We start from the raw sequence: 18,411 nt of genomic DNA on the forward strand, positions 1-18,411 counted from the left end.
TAAACGTTTGGCATGTTGGCTACGCACCCATGCTGCCCAGCCAAGATGCCAATCGTTTGTGCATATTAGTACGAGAGAGAGACAGATAGTGTTTCGTTGTCGTATCGATTGGCATGGTGGCTACGCACCCATGCTGCCTCAAGATGCCAATCGTTTGCGCACATTAGTGCTATAGAGTTTCAGTGTTATTTGAAATCACGTTAGGGTTTGTATTATTATTTATGACCCGAATGAAGTCCATCCAGGTTCTTATGATGGAGTCAGGAGTTGGTCACCAGAACTCCTAATCTACTCATTATAATTCCATCGTGCTTAGGCTCAAAAGATTTGCCCTGACGAACACCATCGATCTAGATGAGGTCCAGGGTCTCATGACGGAGTCAGGAGTTGGTCACCAGAACTCCCCAGAACTCCTAATCTACTCATCATAACTCCATCGAGTTTGGGCTCAATAGATTTACCCTGATGAGCACCATCAATCTAGATGAAGTCCAGGGTCTCATGATGGAGTCAGGAGTAGGTCACTAGAACTCCTAATCTACTCATTATAATTCCATCGTATTTGGGCTCAATAGATTTGCCCTGACGAGTACCATCGTTCTAAATGAAGTCCAGGGTCTCATGATGGAGTCAGGAGTTGGTCACCATAATTCCTAATCTACTCATCATAACTCCATCGTGTTTGGGCTCAATAGATTTGCCCTCACGAGCACCATCAATCTAGATGATGTTCAGGGTCTCATGATGGAGTCAGGAGTTGGTCACCAGAACTCCTAATCTACTCATTATAATTCCATCGTGTTTGGGCTCAAAAGATTTGCCCTGACGAGTACCATCGATCTACATGACCAACTCCTGACTCCATCATGAGACCCTGGACTTTATCTAGATTGATGATGCTCGTCAGGGCAAATCTATTGAGCCCAAACACGATGAGGTTATGATGAGTAGTTTAGGAGTTCTGGTGACCAACTCCTGACTCCATCATGAGACCCTGGACCTCATCTAGATCGATGGTGTTCATCAGGGCAAATCTATTGAGCCCAAACACGATGGAATTATGATGAGTAGATTAGGAGTTCTAATGACCAACTCCTGACTCAATCATGAGACCCTGGACCTCATCTAGATTGATGGTGCTCGTCAGGGCAACTCTATTGAGCCCAAACACGATGAGGTTATGATGAGTAGATTAGGAGTTCTGGTGACCAACTCCTGACTCCATCATGAGACCCTGGGCCTCATCTAGATCTATGGTGCTCGTCAGGGCAAATCTTTTGAGCCCAAACACGATGGAATTATAATGAGTAGATTAGGAGTTCTAGTGACCAACTCCTGACTCCATCATGAGACCCTGGACTTTATCTAGATTGATGGTGCTCGTCAGGGCAAATCTATTGAGCCCAAACACGATGGCGTTATGATAAGTAGATTAAGAGTCCTGGTGACCAACTCCTGGCTCCATCATGAGACCCTGGACCTCATCTAGATCGATGGTGTTCGTCAGGGCAAATCTTTTGAGCCCAAACAGGATGGGATTATAATGAGTAGATTAGGAGTTCTGGTGACCAACTCCTGACTCCATCATGAGAACTTGGACTTCATCCGGGTCAAAAATAATAATGCAAATGCAAACCCTAACGTAATTTCAAGTAAAAATGCGTTTTTCAGAAAATCGCAGCCAAATAACACTAGACCCTATTCATAGTGTTGAGTTCCTGCCGGTGAGTAAGGTTGCCAGAGCTCAACGAGGGGCGGGAGGGGGTTAGAGTCGGCAACGCGCATGTAACTCCTCTGGAGTTGCAGGCGTACATAGGCTACGGATACTGCTTACCATCAGGCGGGCCGTCAGCTTGTTTGCCACCGACGTAGTATTAAAAAAAAGGACCACTGAAAATCCATCAATAAGCGAGAGTCTGTTAAGCATAGTGTAAAAAATGAACTTTTATTAAGATTTTCTAATCGCAGTATATAGCACTTCTCGGAACTCCGTAGCTGATTACGATCGCAACGAATGCCTGACAATCGAGCACAGGTCCGTCCTCTAAGCGCGCTCCGCGCGGACAGAGCGGGGCGTCGCTGCTGCGTGATTTATACGTGTTTTAAAAAAATATAAATTTACGGCAATGTAGGTCCCACAGTTATGATTTTTTTTTATAGGTTAACATTAAGTTACAGTTTGCTATAATATTATTTTTAAAGCAAAATATGCGTACAATTTGCGGAAAAAAAATATAATAAAACCCTGTTTTCGCCAAAAAAATGAAGAAAACTCGGAAGGTATTTTATCAGTTTTTTCAACTGAATCTTCGATTGTTAATCATTCCAGCCCCTCGTACGAGATATGTTGAATCAAATTGTAGTCATTCATGTACCAAATAATTCTTGTTTACAGCAAAATTGAGAACCGAAACGCCACATCTCACTGCAAAATTTGGAAAAGACTCCCAAAAAAACTCATTAAAAAAGAGGTTTAAAAGAGAAAATGAAAATTTGAACTGTTGGAGCCGCTAGTTTAGGAAACGATTATTTAAGTACGTTACCAGTTTTTGAATAAATACTAATAGTTACGTCGTAATCTTGAATGAAAAAGGAAGCATTTTACAAAATACGCTCGTCTGTAGGAATAAGGACTCTACGGTTCGCCAACCAAGCACAACGTTTACTAAGATTTAATTTTTGTTGCTCAGAATCAGTGAATGTGGTAAGATTGAATTAAATGAGACCCATGATAAAAATAAAAATATTTGTAAACTACAAATGCTCAAAAAACGGGTATTCGTATTTAACAACTTTCCAAGAACAGGTACATATTAAATATAGTGGTTATTGGTTATTTTTATTGTATTTTTCATTTTAGGTATGTTCAGATATTCGGTATTCATCCAAATAATAGCCGACATTGGCCCTAATATACCTAGCATCTTTAAAAAGAATATAATTATTTCACAATAAAAATCACACAATAATTGTATCTCAATTAAAACTAAACATTGGTGGAGTCTATTGAAATAAAAACGAATGCTTATGTATCACAAGTCATTATCATTATAATAATTAACACTTAACAATCACAAGTAAGCTCGAACGGTAGCTTAGCTTCACATAGGGATTTATTATTGTTATCGCCTCCAATCTAATCAACGATCAAGTCAGTCTATATTCAGCAAGTTAGAACAATCACAAGTAAGGCTGCCAGCCGTGGTAGAGGCGGCACAGGTTGGCGGGGTCGGTGGCGCAGCGGACGAGCCGCGCGACCTGCCCGGGCACCGCCACGCCGCCGGCCGCGCCGCCCTCGGTGCCGTGCAGCTTGCTGCCCACGGCCAGCAGCGCCCGCTCCGCCAGGTCCGCCACTGGGCCCATTGGACGCGCCACTAAAGTTAAAAACAGAAAAATACAAGTTAAAAACAGTAAAACCAGACCGTTATTTAATTTAATTATCAAATTGAAGTAAACGCACCGTGCAGCGCATGTCTACACGGACCGAGTTATTCGCGCGGTAATTTCTTTGCACAGCGAGCTGCAAAAGTGCATATACCCACTTTGTAAATGAATTCCATTCGTAAAGTGGGTGGGTGTGCACTTTTGGAGCTGTGTGTAGCTACTGTGGGTCTTGGCTTGGCCAAATAAATACTGCTAGGACTAGGCAATGCTCCCGGTACTGAATTTGTACGGGGAGACTGGGAATTCCTAGACCCTCCCTGTATTTCGGGAATTCCCTAGAGGGAGAATTCCCTAGAGAGAGCTTTCCCTATCTTAGACCTAATTAAACTTGAACTAAACTGGACTAAATTGCGTACTAAAAAAATAAAAAATAGAACATAATCGAAAAATTTGAAGCATAGATAAATAACTTTACAAATGGCAGTTAACTTACCATTTGCATCTTTCTGCGTCGATCGGAACTTCTTCGTAGTCCACGCGTACAACGGATCACAAAGCAGAACCTCTAATATTGTCAATAAAGTTTCATGATTGTCGCGCAACAGTTGCATTGTTTTTTCACAGGACCTGACAAAAAATAAATAAATATACCTCTATTAATGGGTGTTGGCACAAATAGGTACGTGATTAGTATAAAACATAGGTTTGAGGTTGTAACCAACAGGGACCCTGAGTCTGCCACCATGTGGCTCGAAATCCATAACTTGACATTGACACTTCCCATCTATAATCAAGAACCTCTGCTCAGTACGGCCCTATACTGTCCCCTATACGAGTTTTTGCAAGCATTTAAAATAAAATATTGATAATCACTTTCTAAAGATGCCTTCCACTCCACTGGATCCAAACCCAGCAATCATGTCCTGCGTCAAACGGAACGGTATCGTTTCGGGCGTTGGAAGAGCTTTCCCTTGGTCGAATGCGATTCCTGAAATTCCATGAATGCGATTCCATTTATTCAAATGAATATCGTGTATAAGAGCCATAAGAATTTTAGAAACATACATACAACAGAGATTTCTAGCATTTGTGAAAATAACTAGCTTCTAAAAATATTAGAGTTCATTTCAGACTATATATAGTTAGTAGATTTTACGGTATAAGTAGTAGTTGATGTGAAGAGTATTTACCGAAATCGATGTGCACCACTTCAGCAGTATTCTTGTCAATAAGAATATTTTGAACATGCCTGTCTCCCAAACCTAATATATAGCCCATCATCGACGATGTCGCAACACTGAAATCAAGAAAATCGTAATCAAATCAATGAACGCAAAATTTTAGAATTTATTTAACAAAAATGACTGACTGTGATTTTGGCCATAATGTTTCCATATGATGGAATTAACAATGTTCAGGTTACCTACCTTTTGGTGTAAGCCAGGCGCCGTTCATACCAAGTCACAGGATCTAGATACTGTTCAGTAAAGAAGTTGTGGAAAACTGGTTTGAAATTCTTTAGTATGCTCATAAAAATTGACAACTTCTCTGACAACGTCCTTCTGCCATTCTGAATAGTGGTGAATTTGGCACGAGCAGCGGTGCATGAGATATCCTGGAATAAGCGACAAGGCATCGTTTTAATATATTTTTTTTATGGTAGAGGAGGCAAACGAGCAGACGGATCACCTGATGGCAAGCGATTACCGCCGCCCATGGACACCTGCAACACCAGAGGGGTTGTAAGTGCGTTGCCGGCCTTTAAGATGGGAGTACGCTCTTTTGACTTGAGATAACCAGGGGTTCTTAAAAAGGCTTTATTTAGAAGTACATCTAAAAGTAGAGGCAATCCTTCTATTTCTATTCCTAACCTATTGACTATGTGTATGTGTGGAGTGCGTATTGGAGGTACTATAGTAGACGTAAACCGAACTGACGACCGGGATCGTTAAACTTCTCGTTCACACTCGCGTGGTCGTAGGTATGGTGAGAGAGATTTATGACCCCGGTCGTCAGTTTGGTCTTCGTCTACTATAAATAATAAATAATTATTATAGGACATTCTTACACAGATTAACTAAGTCCCACGGTAAGCTCAAGAAGGCTGGCGTTGTGGGTACTCAGACAACAATATACATATGTAATACACAAATACATAAAAAACACCCATGACTCGAACAAATATCTGTGCTCATCACACAAATAAATGCCCTTACCGAGATTCCCAGGACCATCAGCTTCATAGGCAGGGTAGTGACCCTGCTGGATGGACCCACTAGGCCAGACCGATCGTCAACTATAGCCGGCGAGACTATATAGTTCCTATAATGGTATATATTATAAAAGCTCTGACAATTCGGCAGAAAAGTGAGCTTTCATAGGTCCCTTAGCCGCCATAGCGTCGCCACTATCGCGCACATATCCAACAGCATGACTCCTTTAAGTTATTACAGGCTAACAGCTGGATATTTACCTTCGGTCGATAACGCGCGTGAGCACCCGTTGTTCCAGTTAAGTATGCACCCAGGGGCAGGGTCCCTTCGCACCATTCCAGCACTCCCGACTGGCGAGACATCGGCACCACCTTTCAAAGTGGACAAAAAGTTTTACCATTTTATATGAAATTCGGAGAGCACCAGGTTTTTCAAAGTATTAGTTAATAAAAAAAAGAGTGTTATGAGTTTGAGTGTGAGTTTGTTCGGTGGGATGTTGGATAAATTTAGTTCACTTATCCAAAGATGCTTGCTCTTGTAGCAAAAATGTGCTTTCCAATTTAATAACACATTCACTGCCAAGAACACGTGTGTGTTAATTTTGAACTGGAAACGAGGCGCCCGGCACCAAAAGTGTTAAGTAGCGAACAAAAAAAGCCCGAGGGTGAGTAGTTATATATTACCTTGTATGTTCGTATAAGAAGCTTGTTTCGGCTAGTCACAGAGTTCCTTTCCAACAATGTATTTACAATGTTGAACACTTGTTGCATGACGGCGTCCTGCCTTAGATCATCCTCTCCCTAAAAAAATATAATTAAAACCATTATTGTGTTAATTAAGCGTACAAAAAACTAAACATGACAGATCAGAAACACCTTGGTTACGGTTAGCCCATTTTACCTTTTAAGTTTAAAACGCCATGTGATTTTTGATTCGACACCCTGGCTCCCCAGAGAGGCAGTAAGTAGGTCCCAATAGTTTTTGGCCTTGTTGATGTTCGAAACATGATGTTTTTAACAGTAAATTACATACAAATAAAATGATGAAATAAATAGAGCTGAATCGTACCTTCACTAACACAATCCTTCTCCTTCCATCTGAACTCCTACAGATGATTTTCTTTGGACAGTTAATTCCACCAACTAATTCAAAACTATTCTCAAACGAATCGATAGCTAAAAACAAAGTAAATGTTTTTAAATATACTATTTAAAATTGCATATGTTTTGATACAATATTAGAGTACGAAATTAGCAAATAACATTGACTATTCTTAAAAAAAAATGCCACGGTTTACACCCGTATGCGGAGTTACAATCATCGGGACATGTTTCTGATCAGCGGGCTTTACTTCTTCACAGGAATTTGAGTGCTATCACAACCCAAACCCATAAATGAATTAACATGTATATCTTAATTTTAGCGCGATAATTTAAACTTATCATCTTTAGCGTCTACTACACGGACGCAAACGAGGCTTCAGACGAATGTAGTTTGCAAGTTTCCCACCTTATATAGTACATGGTTTGATACCAAATTGTATTGATCTGAATTGAAGCGCTGGTGGCCTGGCCTATACGAGCGTGCGACTTGCAAACCCCGGCTCTTACCAATGAGTTTTTCGGAACTTATGTACGAAATATCATTTGATATTTATCAGTCGCTTTTCGGTAAAGGAAAACATTGTGAGGAAACCGGACTAATCTCAATAAGGCCTAGTTTACCCTCTGGGTTGGAAGGTTAGATGGCAGTCGCTTTCGTAAAAACTAGTGCCTACGCCAATTCTGGGGTTCAGTTGCCATGACCAAATTGTATTGCTCCTCAACCGAGGTCCGACCGAGGGGTGCATTGGACCGTCGAAAGCTTCATTGCCAGCCGTGTACGGTTTTTAGAGTAGGTCACATAGATTAGATTAGATTTATTTATTTCTTAAAGAAAAAGACAGTCTTTCTCTAAAAGACTCACTAAAAGATCGTCAACTTAACATTAAAACAAAAAATATAAAAATTTAAAATTAATAAATAAAGAAATGTCACGACAAAAAAGAAAATGTCAATGTATACATAGCTAACATAACACTAAGAGACTTACTTGGTAGATACGAATAGTTACAATCATGCCTCACGGGTATCGTGTCTATCGGAACAGGCAATGCGTCCAGCCTACCTAGTCTGTGTATCAGTTCAGCGGATGGTATCTTTTGTTTTTGAGTTTTCTCCTTCGTTTTGTAGTTTGCGAAGCTTATTGTAGCTGGAAAAGAGAGAAGATTCAAAATATTCAAATGACGGAAAGATGAATTTAAACACGCGTCAAACTAACTATACTAAGGGCCGGTTACATCAAACATTCTGGTCACCGTCACCAAAGTTGCGGTCAGTTTGGCGGAGACTGAAGAAGATGGGGAAAGTGTGGTTAGTCTCCATCGTCGCTGCTAGCGGCGCCACGGCCGCTCCGACATGCGGCTCGGGAAGGTCTTGCGTCGGCATCAGGCGCGTGCACCCTGGCATTTAAGATGCGCATATCCTTGACAGATTTCTAGAGACTGAAAAGGTTGGGGAGAGTGCGGTAGTACTAACCATCGCTCATGTGTACCGTCTGTGCTAACTTTCGCTAAAGCGCACGGTTGTTTTATGAGATAAACGCAGCGTTGAACGCATGCGTCAACGGAAATGACAATGCACTAACCGCTGCATTTACCGCGTAAAACAATGTCATTAAATTATCTGATTTTAAATGAGTGTGCGTCAAACGCACAAGCAACGCAAGCCGAGCTTTTAGCCGCTAGTGGTGTTAGTGCGTCTCGCTTGCTGCGTGTCGCCTTACATTCAAATACGCATGTCCTTATCAGAGATCTTGCTAAAGAAGAGGATAGGAAGAGCGTGGCATTACTAACCATCGCACATAAGTTCCATTTGTGCTATAATTTTAGCTAGGGCCGAACTTTCTGCCGCCATCGCCGCTACTAACGCCTCGGCCGCTCCAACGCGAGGCTCAGGAGGTTCTTGCGTTGTTGTTAGTGCGTCGCCTGCCGCGTGCCGACTTGCGTTTAGGATGCGCATGTCTTTGTCAGAGTTCTTGAGACTGAAGAGGATGGGGAGAGTGTGGTGCGGGTGTTCTTTCGCGCAACGTTCTGGTAATAGAAAGTACACCATTAGCAACTTTTCAGCGCCCCGGGGAAATCTAATATTATTTCTAGCGATTCCAAAATTTGTTTCAGCGTATCTCGTCCGCCCCTTTATGAACTGTTGACTACACCCAGGTTGGCTAGCCATAGAGAGATCTACATAGTACTCTGGGCTCGAGGTGGACAAACATAGATTATCTACATTGCGTAGTAAAGTATTAAGAGAGGAAAATTAAAATATTGCTTAGATTTTCAGCAAAAGCGCCCGTTTTCTGTGCAAGCCGAAGTGCCAGTTGAGGTAGCGCCGCAAGGAACTTGCGAGAACTTGACGAGCGCAAGAGCGTGTTAAATCTGTCGCCGTCTGCGTCCAACTCTACTCGGGTTGGACAGCCATAGAGAGATTATAAACGTTCCATAATAAAGGATTAAAAGAGAGGAAAATCAAAATCTTACTCAAAATATTGTTCAAATTTTCAGCAAACGCGCCGGTCTCCTGTGCAAGGCGAGGCGCTAGTTGTGGAAGCGCCGCAAGGAACTTGCGTGAGGGCAGCGCGCGTAACAACTCCTCGAAACTGTCGCCTTCTGCGTCTAGTTCTAGGCTCGGGTTGGCTAGCCATAGGGAGATGACGCGGAACACCGATAGGTTGTTATCTTCGCTGTACTTTAGAGATAGCAGATAGTACCTGTAGTAATGGTAAAAATAAGGTCACCCACCTCGACATGGTAATTCTAAAGTTAAAATATCTCGTTTAATTACTTGCCTCATAGCCAATTGTAAATATCTTTGCTTTTCTGCTTTTGTATTTGCAATATCGGCCTCGTCCAAGTTACTCAATCCTCTCGTAGTCGCCAGATATTTCTTTTCATCCCTAAAAATACATAGATTCGCAATGAAATCATCGAAATTTAATGAATCAATATTTTTGTTCATATAGCTGAGATGGTACCTAGTCAATTGCTGCTGTGTTGATGTAGTTCTCAGGGAATCTGCCGCATCTTTCATACTTTCCATACATTTTAATTTGTGTTCAAAAATTGAAGAATTCATATATGAAACCACCTGAAAAATAAAATTTAAAAACAAAAAAGTTTAAGCAGTGGGTATTTGGAGGAATAACATTAAGAAAACCGGGCTGCTTTTTAAACTTTATAATTTTAATAAATCAATTTATGAGGTAACTACCTGTTTATATTCGGAGTCTGCGAATTTTGCTATATCATGGTAAACTTTTAGTCTTGTTTGTCTGTGGTCGCTTCCAGCCAATACATCGAGACTTTTCTTCAGAAATTTGTTTATTATATCTCTGGGATTATCAAATTTCGATTCTGCCATCCACATTCCATATTGTCTGAAAAGACAACATTATGCACCTTATTTAAGTACAAACATTTACTTCTCATGAAATTAACAATATTTTTTCAGGAAAAAATATTATAGTTTTCTTTTTAGTTTCATATTAGCTGTACAATGAATACTCTATGACATTTTAACGTAAATTGTACTGAAATAACACATAATGGGCAATTAAAAAAACATAATGATTAATATTAACAAACCAGTTTCAACAGAATTATAGTTTTAAGAAGTGTAGAGTATACAGTAAAAAAATACCTTAACGACGCAGCATTCAGTTCAATATCATCAGTACGGTCACCCATCATGCGAATAAGAGAAAGCGCGATTTCCCTGTGGCCTTTAGCCCAAGACACGCGACTCTCCACTAAAGACACGGCGTCACTATTTTGCAAATTCTTAGCAACAGACAACAGACGTTGAGCCATTTGAAGTCTTCCATTAGATAATCCCAATTCTGTAACATATTATTTACACATACTTATAATACAGAAGTAAAGGAGATTATCATTGTAATACAGAAGTGTAGAATTTGTGATATAAGTAATAATACGAAAAGTCTGAAGACCACCAAATAAGGCAGGGAATGGAGACAGGCTGAGAGAATGGAGGCGAATAGAGCGCATACTGCTCGCATACTCGTAGATGTCAGTAGGCAAAATGAAATAACGAGCCAGTGGAAACTTAAGTAAAGGACAGAATAGAAACCGTCTATCATTAACATAAGAATCGTCAAGAGACACGTAAGAGAAAACTAAAGGAAGGGTCATGGAAGTTTATCTCAGGGGCATTTGCCCGAATGTAGCAAATAGGTAAATTCTGAAAAACTTATTGTACATGTATATTACGTTTCATTTATATTTAAGTATTTGATACTAGTATCGTTTTCTTACCGACGTACTGCAGCTGGAGCGATACAATATCCTTCAAAAATGTATTGTAATTTTTCCCAGCATGTTCGAGAATCAGACTCCTTTGCGATATCAATGATTCCAGATGCTTAAAATCATGAAACGAAGGCAGTTTCTCGATTTTCCAGTTACTCAATAAACTATTTATCGTTAGTTTGTTACTTCTCACTAAAAAGTATTCCTCAATATCATTAAACAGTTGCAAATTGGCTACAACTCTGTACACGTTCTGACAGTTTTCCATATTGAAGTTCTGGCACCATTTGGAAACAGCCAGCTTTGCTCTGTCCAGGGGTAAAGTAAGCTTAGAGCCCAAGTTCTGTTCTGCTTGCACGTTTAAGCAGTCTTTGAGACAGGAGTAGCGCAGCGCTTTTATAAGCGATAGAGGAGTTTTCATTGAAGTCTTGGACTTCTCTTCCAAATCTTTTGTATCGACGAAATGGTTCCAATCTCCTAAAATCATAATCACATTTTGTTTAGGCTGTAATAGTGTAAATCGAAACTCAAACATAACAAAATACAATATCCATATTCCTTAGTAAAATTACACGTAATGGATAAATTAAAATTTAAGGTATGATTTACATTTTATGATATACGTATGTAAAATGTTGAAATGAATATGAATGTATCATTTTTCGTTATAAATTTTAATAACATCGCACTATGTCGTCGTGGTTATATGGAGGAATATGGTGAATTAATTTTTGCATACTTTGTATACTTAAGTACTTTTCAACCAGGGTGTCGGAATACCGACTTAACTATCATACTTAACATACGTTAAGCTGATCATTCTCCGGTAGCGACGACTTAATAAAATATAGGGTAGGGTCAATAGATGCATTTCAGACTTGTACAGTCAGCATCAAAAGTAGCGGATGAAACAATGCACCAAAAGTATCTGATATTCCGGATAAATTTTCTAAATGTAGGTAAATCTCTAAAATTCACGTCCTAAAGTATATCTTTTACAGTCTAAATTGTTCTACATATAAAAACATCACTTTTTGTTAAGCTGTTACAGAACGGTAGATACTTTTGAAGCGTTGTTTGATCCGCTACTTTTGATGCTGACTGTACAGCGACCTCACTACTCCTAGATTCAGGTCTGCCGAAGGATTGCTGAATAAGGCGATATCTTGAGCTTAGGGCATCCGTGAACTATAAAACTCAAATTTAAACTAAAACTCACCAAGACAGGTAAAGCAATCGTACTTGACATCGTTAAGCTGATCATTCTCCGGTAGCGACTTGATGTACTGCAGGGCCAAATGGTGCAGGCCAGACTTGTACAGCGACCTCACAACGCCTAACTGCAGGTCCGTTGAAGGACTGCCAGATAACGCAATGTCGTGGGACAGCAGAGCGTCCGAGTATTGGCCCGTGTTGATGAGGTGGTTGCGCTTTTCCTCCTCGCTTGTCAGATGCGCTGTGCCGCAGCCATCGACGGCGTCCATTTCGCCGATAGATACAAAACACTAGAACGGGAATTTAATGGTCATTTTTTCATGATCTGATATCAGACTATTGACGGATATAAGGTACATAATTCCGAAATGTCAAACAAGTTGCAAATAGACTGATTTCTAATAACGATAAGTGCAAAACACCAAAGACGGTTTTGTCAAAGGAGCCAAACGCAAGTTTCACAATAAGATAACGCGAGAGTTTAAATCCAAAGTTATGAACAGCTGAGTAACCTGATACTTATATTTAAAATCGTGATTATTTGTTAACCCAGAACCCTGTTGCACCTAGATCTATATCTAGATACCGAAACCCAATCTGGCCAATTACTATAAAGTTCAAATTTGACGTCATTATTGTCTTATATTATGATCAGATATTTAGACTAGCGCTATCTATACAGAAATGGGCGTATATATCAAGTGTTTACCTTTCTAAAAATTCTTTGAATATTTTCACCACCGTCCAGATTGGTAGTGCGTTCAGGCGAAGGCGGAGGAACGCCGTCGTTCTGGGCGACGGCCCAAAGCTCGCCGTAATATATCGCCACCAAGTTCTGGTCGGCCACGGAGGCCGCCCAGGCCACCTTGTCGTAGTCAAGCCTTAAGTAGTTCAGTGCGTCCACTGGGGTACGGTCAGGGCTGGAAGAATTTTACTTTGAAACGAAACATCTTTTCGGCAACATTTTTACATTGCTAACATTACACAAGCAAGACGAAAAGATGTAATTTATTTCATAAGAAAGTGAGCCGAGAATAGCTTGATCTGGCGAACGCACCCCGAATACGTTTTTGCGTTGCGGTCTGCTCGCATCTATGTATTAGGAATGTGCAATGTTCAGTCGCCGTTAGATATATCGGAGGGGCCAAGGCCTAAGAGCCTAAGAAATATCTGAACGCTTCTATTATGAAGGCGTTAGAGTGCGTGTTTAGATATTTTTGAGCACCTCGGCTGCTCCGTTATATCTGGTGGCCTTTGTACAAGCTGTTCGCGAATAGCACGCTCGTGGTATTCGCAAAGTTAGAAATAAGTAGTGTAACTTACTAAAGTTAAAAAAATGTTATACTAGCCTAATTTTATGCAAGCTTAACTTGAATCTGTTAATTTAATACTTTGACCGCTTTATATGACATCGTGTACGTAGCGGTGGTTAGGTTAGGTTTGGTTTGTACGGAGTAACGAAAAATAAAACACTTACCGAGACTTATAATGAGTCCTCTGCAGTCGTACAAAATTAACAATATCAATCATATACCGAATAATCATTTTGCGATCATGGCCAATCACATTTAAGCTGCGGTTACAGCGCTCACTGCTGTTTTCGAGTTCGTCGTCGAAGTTCATGTTCCAGATGAATTTGAAGAAATTGTTTATTTGTTCGCTGAAGATCTGTATGTGTGATTCGGGTGATGAGTAGAGAAGTAACCCGACCAAACCTGGGAGAATATGCTGGCAAATTGTTGGCTAAAATACAAGAAATTCTACAGTTAAAAACAATTATGTAATTTTTGGAAGTAATTTTTAGTTCTTGTTTTATGGGCTAAATATACTGCCAAACATGACTACATTTGTCTTGGTCGTAACTCTTAGGAGACTATATCTATGATATGATGAAATATAATGTGTTACGGTGTACGATGTTAAACCAGCCCTCATACATTCAAGCAAGGTATATATTGGAAGAAATATTGAGGTGATTTTGGCGTAGGTGATTTTATTTAATATCCCCGTAAGCCCCAAGGTCGTATCTATAAGATTTATTCAGTTCGATGAAATTAAAAACACATTCAATTGGAACTGAGATGCATTTGTCTGATTTCGTTCAGTTTACAAACAAACTAAATTTTCTAATAAAACTGTATTCCCTGCACTATAGGTTCAAATTTTAGTGCCAAATTTTGGACCATTTGTATGGCTGGGGCTGAGGAGGATATGAAGAATGACAATAAGAATTCGCCAAAACTAGGTATATTGCAATAGAAGAATGAAAACCTACCTTAATTTTGCATACATCTTTCAGAGTTTTTAAATAATTCGTATCCGATACTAGAACGTCAAGTAACGCAATAGTTATCCGCTCCAGCCACTGAATATGATCTTCTTTATCTCTGGGAACCCAAAACCCTTCGTCCGAGCAGTTTTCTAACTTACGGCTGCTAAGTTTGTACACTGCGTTGTCGCTATCGCTATTAGGCGACAAGAAAGGCTTCAGTAGTTGGACATTTGCGTCCCCCAATTCTGTAAATGAATAAGTAGAAATACATCATCACAGTGCTTCTAAAGACGCAACGCAAGAAACGTTGGCACTTAGGCCTCATATGTACGCTATGTCTAATGAGTGATGTGACTTAAGTGTACGGTATTAAAGCTTGAAGAAACTCTTTGGTAAATGTTGCTGTTGGTTGTCAAACTTGCTATCGGTAAATTGACCATTGGTTTCAAAATTTCGCTATCATTGACACGTGACATGTGATTGTGTTCATTATCGCATATCTGTATCGATACCTCTATTATAGACGAAGGAAAATACCTAATATGACAATTGGTTCAAACAGAAACTTCCACTTTCTTCTTACCTAAGGCATCCTTTCCTTCGCGGTATTTAAATAAATCACTCAACGCTCCTACTGCCCTGTTAATAGCTGCTGGATTCTCATCACAGAGAACCTCGGAAAGGATCGCCACGACGGCAAAAGCGAAGCTCTGTTTCGGGGGTAAATGTATCACCCGCTTCGTGTCTGGTGGGGGCACGGTGACGATGGTTTTTAAATCATACGTGCCGATATCTGCCAAACAGTTGCAGGCTTCGATTATTATCTGTAAGAAAACAATAATTTACTTCTAGTTTAAGATCAAGTCTCAAAGGCGGAAACGCTCTAAACTGTGGCGAAGGAGTGCTAAAATACGTAAAATATTTCAACATCAAGTACTTCTTAGCTGGAAATTTGACGTGACTTGAGTTAGCTGTCGCCGTCGTCATTATTTTAATTTAATTTACACAAATTATTAGTGCTAGCTTTTAAGCCTAATGAAGAACATTTGTTATTTGGTACTCGTTAATAGTGTGTTAGTGCCTGTCTAGTTGCCCATAAATAGTATTTTATACAATCGTGATATAATAGAGCTGTTCAGTCGAGTACCGTGTGTTGGCAACAAAGCTTGCTGAGTTGCCTAAGTAAGGCACGAGATTGAAAAGCTTGATTATTGTATACAATACTTTTTCCATGAGTCATCTAAAATAATATATTTTTACTATAAAACTTAAATAATTAGTGAAGATTGGTAAGTTTATCAGTAAACAAAAATGTAGTACCTACAAAAGACATAAACGCGCGACTATTTAGTCCCGCCCCGCGCCTGATTAGTATTTACTATGGGAGCGCGCCGGCACGTGATGGGTCAATTTTTTTATAGTTCACTAAAGCGTATTGAAATAAATATTGTAGTTGAGTTAGGAGCCTATACATAAAAAGTACGCAATTATAAATTAGTATACGAAATCATTATTGAACCATTACAGTCGACGAGTAGAAAAACATGTTTTACGACGAGTATCTAATACCTAAGGTGAAATGCACTTGTCGGTGGGAGTACATGTACAGGTTATGTTAGTTATAGGTTATAAGTTTGTAAAATCCACTATATTATGTTAAATAACTTTGTAAGTTACTTAAATTGTTTGTATTTGCTACACCCTATTCAAGGTTCATGTGATACCATAAGAAATGTATAACTACTACCCAAAAATGTACCAAAGAAGCAAGAAATAAATGAATACTGAATCCCCTGAAAAATTGCCTAACATGATAAAGTGATTACAAACCTTGTCATCAGATGAAGATTTCATAATGTTGGTGAGAGCGTAAATGACTTGATGTATGACGCTCGTTGAGCATTCTTCAGAAAAATGCTTCGTATTTAATTCCTCGCACAAATTGTTGACGTGGTGTTTGTTCAACTTGACGAACTGCCGTAGATTGCTTAAAGCTTCATGGCTGGAAAAATAAAATCACACAAATGTTAGTCGTGGCGTCGGATTATAAATAAGAAGCCTTGATACAAGAATTTAACTTAAAAGAGTAGCAAATACTGACGATTTTCTTTTTATATGTAAAGGGATAAACTTTATCTATTACCGTGAGCCTTAGGTAGGTATGATAATATAAATAAATATTATAAGGACCATCTTGCACACATCGACCTAATCCCACAATAAGCTTAATAAGGCTTTTATTGTGAATGCAGTCGCCTTCAGATATATCGAAGCGGCTAAGGTGTTAACAAATATCTTAACAAAGCGTCTATTATCAGGACGTTAATAACCTTGGCCGTTTTGTTAAATCTGATTGCGACTGTACTAGACGACGTAGTATATAATACATATACAGGTGTTTTAGGGTTCCGTACCCAACGGGTAAAACGGGACCCTATTCCAAGACACCGCTGTCCGTCTATCTGTCCGTCTGTCACCAGGCTGTATACATATAAATACTTAAAAACGATACAAAACTTAAGTAACTCAGGAACAAATATAACACACAAGTAAATGCCCTTACCGGGATTCAAACCCGAATATTTCCCTTCACGACAAAAGAGGGCGGTTTCTGGAATTATTTTACACATAGGTATATCAAAACAATAACAGGTACCTCGGGCAAGTAAGAGTAAAACTGTACGCTTTGAGTCTCTCGGAGAACTCCACCCTAGAAGCGCAAGATAACACCACCCCGTGAGACGCGTTGCTGAAATCAATTACGTCTTCATTCTGTCTCAGATTATCTTTCATATCATCAGCTAAGTATTTTAACAGTCCGTCACATTCTTTGTCAAAACCTTCTTCTTTTTTGATTAGCAATACTGATAAAGCCTTTAGCATCGGTTTCCGGATCAGATCAGCAGATTGCGGCAAAAGTCTCGTTAGGACAATCTTTAGCGATTTTATCAATACGCGCAATTCGTTTTTGTTTGTGGATGATTTGATTGCGTGAGTGAGATGATTGCATGTAAAGTTAGCCACGAACGCATCTGAATCGAACCCTAGAGGAATACACTCGACGAACGTAATGAACGTGTAGAACGACTGTACTCGGAATTCGAAAATTTTCGTTTGGAGAACATTTTCCCATAATTTGAGCAGTATGTCGAAAATCGTGGTGGCTTGTTCTGAACATAGGTACTGCATTATATTTCCGTCAGTCAATTCCTGTAAAACAAAATATACATCTAATATTGCATTGATAGTGATTAGCATAGGGTTTTAATTCTGAGTTTAGATACAAATATTTATAACCAAGACAAAAAAAAATGCCGCAAAATATTGTAACATGCCAGTATCTCCCCTTGCCTGTTACATATATGAACATAATATTGATCTAATTTTAAGTCGGTTAAATAAAATACCTTGTTTGGGTCTCACGGTAATAAATTTCTTTCATATCTGAAGCAGATCAAACCGTCTGAAATATTAAACGCTAATTTGGAGAGCTCAGTGATGAATAGTAAACCAATATATTAAAAAACTTGTTTATAAAATAATTTGAACTTTATTTCAATGTCATAAAGCTTTTGCATTATAAAACTTTGTCCAAACAATATACTACTAAAATATGTGCTCATATAGAAAAAACAAAGGTGATTAGAATAAAAACTCTAGTGACATTCCACATGCGTAGAGAAATAGTTGAGACCACACCCAAAAGTAGGTCAAATTTGAACCTTATGTTAATTAGGAAATAAAGTGTAATTTGTGTAAAATTGTATGAAGTTATGAATTTCAGTATTGGTTTAAAGAAATACCAATGAGGTGCCTTGAAACCGTGAGAGCGGGATTTTCAGGATCTCTGGTGGGGATGCATAAAACCGCTTGCACGAGCATTTCTCGTGGCCATTCGCAGTGACTGTTAAACAACGCTCTATAGTGGGTATTTAGGTCATTTAGGTTACCTATATTGTGTT

At 39.4% G+C, this 18,411-nt stretch overlaps 1 protein-coding gene across 2 annotated transcripts in view; it reads right to left on the reverse strand.

Moving 5' to 3' along the window:
* Positions 1 to 2,734: 2,734 nt before the first annotated feature.
* Positions 2,735 to 18,411, reverse strand: part of LOC133517760 (serine-protein kinase ATM) — a 32,953-nt gene continuing 17,276 nt past the window's right edge. For both annotated transcript variants that reach the window (XM_061851163.1, XM_061851162.1), the window contains 23 exons: positions 17,106 to 17,659; positions 16,280 to 16,451; positions 15,033 to 15,273; positions 14,453 to 14,694; positions 13,655 to 13,920; positions 12,887 to 13,097; positions 12,182 to 12,467; positions 10,969 to 11,439; positions 10,334 to 10,532; positions 9,905 to 10,070; positions 9,669 to 9,781; positions 9,483 to 9,590; positions 9,175 to 9,404; positions 8,491 to 8,727; positions 7,689 to 7,847; positions 6,666 to 6,772; positions 6,281 to 6,397; positions 5,858 to 5,968; positions 4,812 to 4,999; positions 4,575 to 4,681; positions 4,258 to 4,372; positions 3,878 to 4,011; positions 2,735 to 3,374 (listed from right to left, as the gene is read on the reverse strand). In XM_061851163.1, the coding sequence (XP_061707147.1) occupies positions 3,181 to 3,374; positions 3,878 to 4,011; positions 4,258 to 4,372; positions 4,575 to 4,681; positions 4,812 to 4,999; positions 5,858 to 5,968; positions 6,281 to 6,397; positions 6,666 to 6,772; positions 7,689 to 7,847; positions 8,491 to 8,727; positions 9,175 to 9,404; positions 9,483 to 9,590; positions 9,669 to 9,781; positions 9,905 to 10,070; positions 10,334 to 10,532; positions 10,969 to 11,439; positions 12,182 to 12,467; positions 12,887 to 13,097; positions 13,655 to 13,920; positions 14,453 to 14,694; positions 15,033 to 15,273; positions 16,280 to 16,451; positions 17,106 to 17,659 (4,728 nt within the window). In that variant the 3' untranslated portion in view covers positions 2,735 to 3,180. The remainder of the gene's footprint in view (positions 3,375 to 3,877; positions 4,012 to 4,257; positions 4,373 to 4,574; positions 4,682 to 4,811; positions 5,000 to 5,857; positions 5,969 to 6,280; positions 6,398 to 6,665; positions 6,773 to 7,688; positions 7,848 to 8,490; positions 8,728 to 9,174; positions 9,405 to 9,482; positions 9,591 to 9,668; positions 9,782 to 9,904; positions 10,071 to 10,333; positions 10,533 to 10,968; positions 11,440 to 12,181; positions 12,468 to 12,886; positions 13,098 to 13,654; positions 13,921 to 14,452; positions 14,695 to 15,032; positions 15,274 to 16,279; positions 16,452 to 17,105; positions 17,660 to 18,411) is intronic.

The sequence above is a fragment of the Cydia pomonella genome, chromosome 5, assembly GCF_033807575.1.
Source record: "Cydia pomonella isolate Wapato2018A chromosome 5, ilCydPomo1, whole genome shotgun sequence".
Lineage (NCBI taxonomy): Eukaryota > Metazoa > Arthropoda > Insecta > Lepidoptera > Tortricidae > Cydia > Cydia pomonella.